At 37.2% G+C, this 9,064-nt stretch overlaps 1 protein-coding gene across 1 annotated transcript; it reads right to left on the bottom strand.

The window, feature by feature from the left end:
- Window positions 1–1,246: 1,246 nt before the first annotated feature.
- On the bottom strand, window positions 1,247–2,567 carry LOC120255354 (uncharacterized acetyltransferase At3g50280-like). The gene has a single exon (XM_039263192.1). The coding sequence runs from the start codon at window positions 2,381–2,383 to the stop codon at window positions 1,298–1,300; it is 1,086 nt and encodes a 361-aa protein (XP_039119126.1). The 5' UTR covers window positions 2,384–2,567; the 3' UTR covers window positions 1,247–1,297.
- Window positions 2,568–9,064: the final 6,497 nt, after the last annotated feature.

Genomic DNA, 9,064 nt, shown 5'->3' with positions numbered 1-9,064 from the left:
TGTGAATTAGTTGAAGTGGACCTCTAAATAAGACCGAATAGATATACTTATAAGAGTCATGCTATTTGAACGAAAACATTTCACGAAAACCTGGCACGAATGACGTGGTTGCCTTACGTGGCATCCACATCACTTCATGTTTTTATTCTTTTCTGGTGCATTTCCATTGTCTTCTTCTCCATCTTCACACAACTCTCATCTACATTCTTCTTTTTTCTCCACTTTCACCGACCACCAACAGCTCATTTCATCATTATTTATTGCTATTCACTCTCTTTCTTTCTTTCTCTTGCCATCGATGGGATACATCATGAGCTCAAGCACGCTCGAAGCTCATGGAGGAGGAGCAGGGAATCTCGGCACCATCCAAGCTTCCCCACATGGAGACGAAGCCGAATGCCGGAGAATAATGACGTGGACTCTTACCCTCTTGTCCTCGTCTGCTACCGCTGTGCCACTATGGTGGCGTGGTGGAGTTGGAGAGGATGATTAGAGTAAGGATGGTGGTTGTGGCTCTGAGAACAATCACTCGTGGTTGCTCATTGAGGTTCGTGCTGACTCATTGAACTCGTCTTTCGAGTTCAGTTTCAGTGGCTAGGCAGAGGTGATGGCGGTGCTGCTTTTGGTGAGGCCGGAGTACAGTGGAGTTGAGGATGTGGGTGCGACGGTGGAGTCAGTGGAATAGTGTATCTCACGGTTGCTGGGTTGCTGGCAAGGTTCTGTTTCTCTGAGATCTGCGCAGCCACTCATGATTTCTCTAGAGGTATCAGTATCTTCTCTGTCTCTCACTCTCTTTCCTTGACTTCAAGCTCTTTTGATTGATTGCTGATGTTGGTGGGAGTGATGGCAGGGAGGGAGTTGGGGAGAGGGTCGCTGAGCAGGGTGTACAGAGGGAGGATTGGCATGAGGGCAGTGGCAATCAAGAGAGTGGACGTGAGGGGGAAAGAGAGCAGTAGAGCCTCTTGCCGAGAGCTGATGATCGCCAGCCAACGCATTGTGTCATCCAAATGAAGGGGTAAAGAGGTGAAGAGAAATAGAAGGCACTAGAAAAGAGAGAGAAGTGATGTAATTAAGTGGAAGTAATGTGGATGCCACCTAAGACGTCCATGTCATTCCTGCCAAATTTTCGTGAAGTCTTTTCGGTTCAAATAGCTTTACTCTACTTATAATGGTCATCACCTTATGAATATGATACTTGTTCCACATACAATTGTTTATTGTCATTATTGAAACGTTTAATTATTATAACATTTAAATTATCCATTCAAATACTAAACTTTCACAATAATTAGACATCCTAGGGCAAATGAACTTGCAGAGGCACGGCAGGGGAAACGACTTCCTTGAACTCCGGATCAGATTCAAGGGCAGTCATGAACTTTGGAAGAAGGCAAACCTCCAAGTCAACACTACCACCTCCTTCCCAACCAGGGTAGTGCATCACCTTCCCATCAACCTTATTAGCACTCCCGCTCCTCAGCGCCACAGCCTTGCCCCATCCAAACTCACACCCATACATATCAAACCTCGGTGAACTCGAGATCGCCACTGTGGACTCATCAACCAAGCTCAACTTATAAAACACTGGAGCCTCCATCCAGTTTCTCACAGTCCCACGAATGGCATCATCCCTGTGTGCCACCACTGCTTCATGGATCCTCCACGCCGCCCACCCAATCCCGTTCCTAAGAAGCTCCCCTGCTGTCGCTGTCATGCAGAGCGTGTTGATGGAGTTGCCGAAGTAGTTTGGAGATAGAGATGGTTGCAGCTTCGCACGGTTCTGAATGGACACACGGCAGGTGGTCAGTTTATCCTCCGGGAGTCCGCGGGCGCGACTGATGCATCGCCATATCAGTGCGCTGATGGACTGGTACGAAGATATATTGTTTGTCCCACTCTCTTGGTTGGCTTTTGCTTTCAGTTTTGCTATGGCTTCTGAGGAGAAGTGAAACATTTTCTCTCGGAGAGGAGGAGGAGAGTGCCTGTCAAGGAACTCAGACTCGTGAGAAAAGGGAAGTTTCAATGGAGGCTTAACTCCATCCATGAAATATCGATCATGAACGGGAGGTCTAGACGGAACAGTAGTTTTTGTGCGGGAGATCTCCGCCCATGTGTTCATGAAATGCCAGAAAGAAGTGCCATCTGAAGCCGCATGGTTAAAAGAGTAAGCGAGGAAGATGCCATCAGCTAATACTGTTAGCTGAACAGCTAGCAGAGGAAAAGAATGACCATCATAGTTACTAGCACCATCAAGCTGGAAAAAAGATTTGATAAAATCAGGGACATCAGAGGATGCTGCAAGAACATCCCCCACTGAGATCGACTTAGCCTCGGCATGAACAAATTCGACTCCTTCATTGTTGCAATCAATGAAGACAGACATGCCAATCACCTTACCAGCGCTGTCAAGTTCATGTTGGGTGGCAAAACGGCCGGCCACAGGATAGAAGTGGTGGAGGGCGACAGAGAGGGAGGTTTTGAGGTTGAGGATAATGTTGTCAATGGAGAGGGTTGGCAGGAAGATTGGCAAAAAGGTGGCCTTTTTGGATGTAGTTAGCAGAGAGCATGGCTAGGTCCCATGTGGCTAAGTGGCATTTCTGGTCGGCTGGGAGCTTTGGTGGTGGGCTGGCTTTCACCATGCATTTGGAGATCAAGTGAACCATTGTAGCAGCTGGAGCCTGAAGGTAGCGTCTATTTTTTAGTATTTTGAATGTATAACTTCTGTGTTTTATATATATTAGCAAAAATTGAGACTTTTTTATGGGATAGTCAAAGGTGGAGTCTGGTTGAATTACATTGAAACTTCCTTGAAGATAAAACCTATTGCCCGAACAAATAAACTCTTTCATAAATATTTATTTTTTAAATAACAACATTTAACAATCAATTATAAATTTTCATTAAAATATTAAAATATATTTTAAGTAACAGGTATTTTATATGCATATCTTTGCTTCCGCCAGCATTTTTTTTCAAAGAAAAGGAGCTACACTGTATTTATTTTATTAAGTGAAACTAAAGAAAACACAAAGATAAACAAAAACAACGGAAAATATAAAGCTAACAGAAGACTAACCAAGAAATTACAAGTAAAACCCATCCTGTTTGATGACTTTAATCAACCACCTAAGGAGATCTAAAACCCTATAAAATAGAGAAATGACATGTGAGCTTCTACCATGAGCAGCCGACTGATCAGTAATCCTATTCCAACTTCAAGGAATGATAATGATGTGCTTGTTATCAATATCATGTCTATTTTTAGCATCAGCTATTCTTTGCCTGAGCCACCAATTGTTGTCATTTCTAGCTTCACTTAGAATTTGCTTAAGCCTTCTACAGTCAATGAAGATGATGAAAATATTCAATCTCTGTTCAACAGCAACTTTGAGCACAACCTCGACTGTATAAAGTTCAACTTCAACTATTGAATTAGCTTTTATTCTTATAGCACCTGCCACAACAATTTTTTTATTAGCTCTAGTTACCACAAAGTCAGCCCCACCAGTTTGACCATATATGATCTTCGTAGTCAAACATTGCCTGCCAACCAAGAAAGAAAACTTGGACATGGCTTCGATGTCCTCTTGCTGGGGACATATTTTATTCTCTAATCTCTATGATACCAAGTTACCAACTGACTGTGACATCCATGATTTATATAACTCCACAAAGATGGAGATTTTTAATGGAACAGTGAAAGTTGCCTTTGATTGAGGATTTCCGTGAAACTTCTCAAGAAATAAAAGAATAACTTGGTCATGTTTTAATTTTTAGAGAAAATGCAGCTTAAACTTGTAATCATAAATTAATAGAAGGTGGAAATTTTGATTTGCTCCGAATATCTGAATTCAATTCACTTTTTAGAGGATTTATTAGTGGATGCCGAAGATTACCTTTATTTCTCCTCACGGGCATTCTTTAAATGGAATTAGTAAAAAGTATTATTTTTTTAAAAAAATATTTACACCAACCGTCTTTGAGTCAATTGATATTGTGCATCTTGCGTAGAGCGTTCGTTTCAGGGAGGACCCGGGATCAAACCTTATGTCCTGCCCAAGGTGAGGGCATGTAGGTCGGCATTGAGCCTTACTCCAACACGTGCACGTCCCTGGGTTCGGGTGCTTGTCTCCATTTTGAACTAAGGGGGTGTTTCGTTCATGGAGGTGGGAGAAAAGTGGAGCAGTCTGAGAAGTCTCACTTCTCCAGAAATCTCACTTCTTGATGGAAGTGTTACTTTTTGATGTTTGGTTGAATATTGAAGTGAGATACTTTTTGGTCACTTCCATTGTTTGGTTCACAGAAGTGATGATTAGCAAGTTTAACTACAACACTTCCATGCATTTGGTTGACATGGAAGTGTGTATAATTGCCACTTTCAAGTGATGGTGAGATTACCACCTATAACATGTAGTTACAAAATTGTAATTATTATGGATAAATAATTTTATCTTTAAATGCTTATACATATTAAAAGCATTATCTAGATTATTTTTATACAATTTGATATTTATATATATTAAAAGCATTACATTAATTATGGATAAATAGTTATATTTCGTTAAATATTTATATATATTATACATGAAATTATTGGTTAACAAATTAATTAACCAACACAACTCGGTTAATAAATTAATTAACAACAAATATACATAAATAATATTTGTAATCCTTTTATTTATAATTAATGGGAGGGAAAGGGAGCATGTGCAAATAATTTGTTCATCTCCACATTAGTAACAACATACAAATAACATTAGAAAATATGAATAGTTTAACACAAAGAAACAACATGCATACAAGTCTACAACATTAGAAAATACAAATAGGATAACACAAATAGTCTAACACAAAAAAACAACATCTATAAAAGTCTACAACATTAGGAACAACATCCAACAATCCAAGACAAAGAAAATACGAATAGTCTAACACAAAATATATGGTCCTCGATCTCCACATAATATCAAGCCATGTGGGAACTCACAAACCTCTCAATCCAAGCCTTTCTCATGTCCAATGTTTTTCTATGAACTTCCTACCTTTTCTTTTATTATCATCAAGGTATTCAAACACAACGTCTAATATATTAAGGTCAAATTCATCAACTTCATGCACCCGCTTGTAGATCAATGCTGTCATGGGTGAAGGGTTTTCAATTGCTTCAACCATCCTATTAACTGCACTTATCAAGTCTATCATAGAATTTCCATCAACTTGTACGTTACCTCTTCTTGGTGGCCATTGAGGTCTAACAATAGCAGTAGCCGGGCTACCATTACCATTATTTTCATTGTTTGTAGGTATATCATTTGTCTGATCTTCTGGCTCTAAATCTTCTTCCTCATGTAAACCCTCCTCAATATTCACGAATAAAGAGGTCACATATGTTCCAGTCATGCTATCGTCTCCACAAATGATGCATAATCCATCATAGTTCTTCAACGACCTATTAATATAATGTATTACCACTAGATGTGCTTGCATTATTTAAAGTCAATTAGTGTAGTCCATTATCAATGCGTGTAACTAATGGAATTTAATTTTAATTAACTTACTTCTGTGTATGCTTCGTATACTTCAGGTGGTAGATTAATCATCTTTTCTGCATCATTCCATCTGGCGCCACTCAGCTCCCTTGTCTTCTTAATCTCATAATATCTTGTCTTCAGTGTTTTGTAGTGGTTTTCAACATTTTCAGCAGTGAAATCAATCTTAAACTTGGCATTAACAGCATTGGCAACATAGACAAATGCTGGCATCTTGAATGACTTGTCACATTTCAGCCCCTTGTTAACTTGTTCCACAAGTACAAGGATAAGAAAGTCGTTATATTAGGCTTTCCAACATTTATTTGGAATGCCACGCCACGCACGTGCTCCTGATGAGGAACCAATCCCAGCCATACCATCATCCATCTCTTTGAAAACTGAAAAACCTATGACAACAATAACAATGTCAGTCATATACAATAGTCTTCTCAATGTGTCCCATATCATACCAAGTCATATACTAAATCAAAGCTCTTCCAAGTGAATCTCAAGCTCATATAGTGTTCTCTACAATAATTCATGATTCATGAAGGCTCAAAGACATTCATTTAGTGAGGCCATGCAGTTTCTTTTATTATAAAACTATAATGATGAGTTTCTAAACTAATAACTTTTTATCTGCATGAGATATGCGATATATGAGATATTTAGAACTCTGCAATTCATATAGGCAACTAAAATAGAGTTCATAATGTGATCAACATGTACTGGTGTACACCACAAAAGAGACATGCATGTTTTCTGAACAAGCTTTTACAAAGTAGATATCAGTCATTCTTAGGATAAGCTTTAACATTAATAATTCCTATGCATTGAAATGTCAATGGCATTCAGCAGGAGGATGTAAAAATGAATGTAAAAAAATTGAGGATGAGATTACAATAAACTATTAAATGAACAAAGACTATCTAAGAAGCCCATGTTTCTTGATATGGGCATACATACATACATTGCTAAAAATGGCATAATTTGGGAAACACATGATGCTTACTAAGTTACTCATAAGTAATTAATCCCAAACAAGCTATTTACAATTAGTAGATATATTTACAATTGCTAGTATAATAGACTGTTTTTAAGCAACACTAACAATAATAATTATAAGATGCAAATAACAGCACCCTTCCAAACATTGAGATGCAAATAACAACACAAAATGCTTATATAACCATTTTTAAGCAAACATAGTAGTCAATATCACACCATTTTATAAGTTGTATAATGTAACCACATGTCATTAGCAATCTTATCTCTCAATTCAACCCAAAGCCTATTTTCTTCTCTTTGCTCATGTTGGGATCGGTTTTGAGATACAATTCGTACATTTTCAATTTCAGTAGATGACAATTGCAAAATGTGATCATAATTCAGGTCAACATGTAAAATGAAATTATGTAAGATACAAGCCACCAATACTAGATTCACTTGAGTTTTGAATGGGAAGAATGGTTGTGATGTAAGAATTTATGAAACGATTCTAGAGTGTACCAATGCATGTTCAACCCTTGTGCGTAAAGATGCATGTCTTAAATCTGAATAATTCATTCGGATTAGTGGGATGTACAATCACTATGTTCCTTTAGATGATACCTAACTCCATGATAGCGAGCAATAAAATCCGTCATGGTGGTGTAGCCAACATCTACCAAATAATATTTCTCTACACCAAATACCCAAAGCTTAGACCATTGCATTACATAATTTCATACTTAAACATCTAATGAACATACCTTCTATAAACCCTCAAACCCTCAGGCTGGGGATGCGATATATAATCTTTCAAACAGTAAAATCATTCATAGAACCTTCCCAACCCGCCAAGGCGTAGGTAAACTGAAGCTCTGGGTCAACTATGGCAAGCACATTCTGAGTTGGGCCTTTACGCCCTCCGAAATGTGGCAACTCTTCCAGTGGAACAAATGCTACTATGTGTGTTCCATCCAATAACTCGATACAATCCTATAATTAAATGATTGTGCGTGAATTAACATAATTATATTAATTTTATAATTAAAATAATTTCTATTTGTTTGAGATGTTTACTTACTTTGAAATATGGATACCAACTCGAGTTGTTCTCTATGTCTGGATGACAACTAATTCTTTGGGGGATGTACAAATTGAAGTCATCTCGAATGATACAAAACAACATATAGAGCATCATTAAAGTAGCTACTAATAGTTTCACCAGAGCGTAGAAATTCAACTTGCATGGTTCTATTCTTTGTGTTGTGGCCTATTACATGTAGAAATATAGCTAATTGTTCTTCAATGGACACATGTCTTGTATCATGAAGAAGATGCCTGTCACGCATGATTGATGCAAGATACATGAAAGGGTCTAACATCCATCCTGAGGTAGCTAACACAATAATCTTTGTCGTTCCTTAAAATGCGATCCCATGTGCCGCTTCCTAGTCAAGTCTCTAAACATAGAGGGTTCCACAAGTCTACGTGTAGTACGTATCCCTAATTGTTCGTTTATAATCCAAAAAACAACTACCATCATCGTGAATGTGGCGGAGTACAATTTTGCTTTTGGGTTTGAGATCCAACCATCCATCAATATTAAAAGCAATTATTTGGAAAAAAAACTCAATTCAATGATTGAAAGTTATCTAACTTCAAAGCATTAAAAGTTAGAAAAAAGGCTTGCCATTAATTGCATGAATTTTGGTGCAAGCATAAACAAATTAAGATGAAAACAGTTTAATAGAAAGCTAAGGATGATATGTAGTCGATAGACATATCAAAGTAAGAAAGGATGAAAGGCACAGGAATGGCAAAAATGCACAAAGATTGGAGTCCTAGAACTTGTACATTCGGATCAACTACTGAACTCCTATTTTTGTGTATATATATATATATAACTTGTTGTTTGGAATGCATTATGAATCGCATAAATCCAATTTGAAATTTCTGATTAATTTTTTCTTTTTATGGCTTTATCTTAGTTTGATTATTCATTGAACTTCATGGACCTTGGTTATTAATAGAAGATTAAAAATGGCATTAATACGAGCCAACTCACTAACCCATTTGCCAAACACAAAGTATGTCATTTTCTAAGTAATAAATGCACATTCTAATACTCTATCTACTCCTTTTTCTTCTTCTTCTTTTCCATTTATTGGTATTAAATAAAAATAACATTTCATTCAGTGAAAGATACATATATAACAATTCATTTGGCCTTTTTAAGCAATAGTTATTAAATTACACAAATTATTTTTTAATAAATTTAGAATTAATAATTGGGTAATTATTCAATATTTTGCTTGAATTGGATTATCCCCCAACCAAATAAATAAATAAATATAAACATAGAAGAAGCCTGGTAACATGTTTCATGTGGTTGCTAAAAAGTTTTTGAAGTTCAAACAAATATCTAAAATAAACCACAATCCTGTTAACATGTTTCAAAGAAGAAAAAGTGGCACACCTTAGAAGAAGCCTGAAACTAAAGCAAAATCAACAAAAAAAAGGACAATCTTGATCCAGAAGAGAAG

The sequence above is a fragment of the Dioscorea cayenensis genome, unplaced genomic scaffold (genome assembly GCF_009730915.1).
Source record: "Dioscorea cayenensis subsp. rotundata cultivar TDr96_F1 unplaced genomic scaffold, TDr96_F1_v2_PseudoChromosome.rev07_lg8_w22 25.fasta BLBR01000968.1, whole genome shotgun sequence".
Classification (NCBI taxonomy): Eukaryota; Viridiplantae; Streptophyta; class Magnoliopsida; order Dioscoreales; family Dioscoreaceae; genus Dioscorea; species Dioscorea cayenensis.
This window is presented reverse-complemented; position numbering and strand designations above follow the sequence as displayed.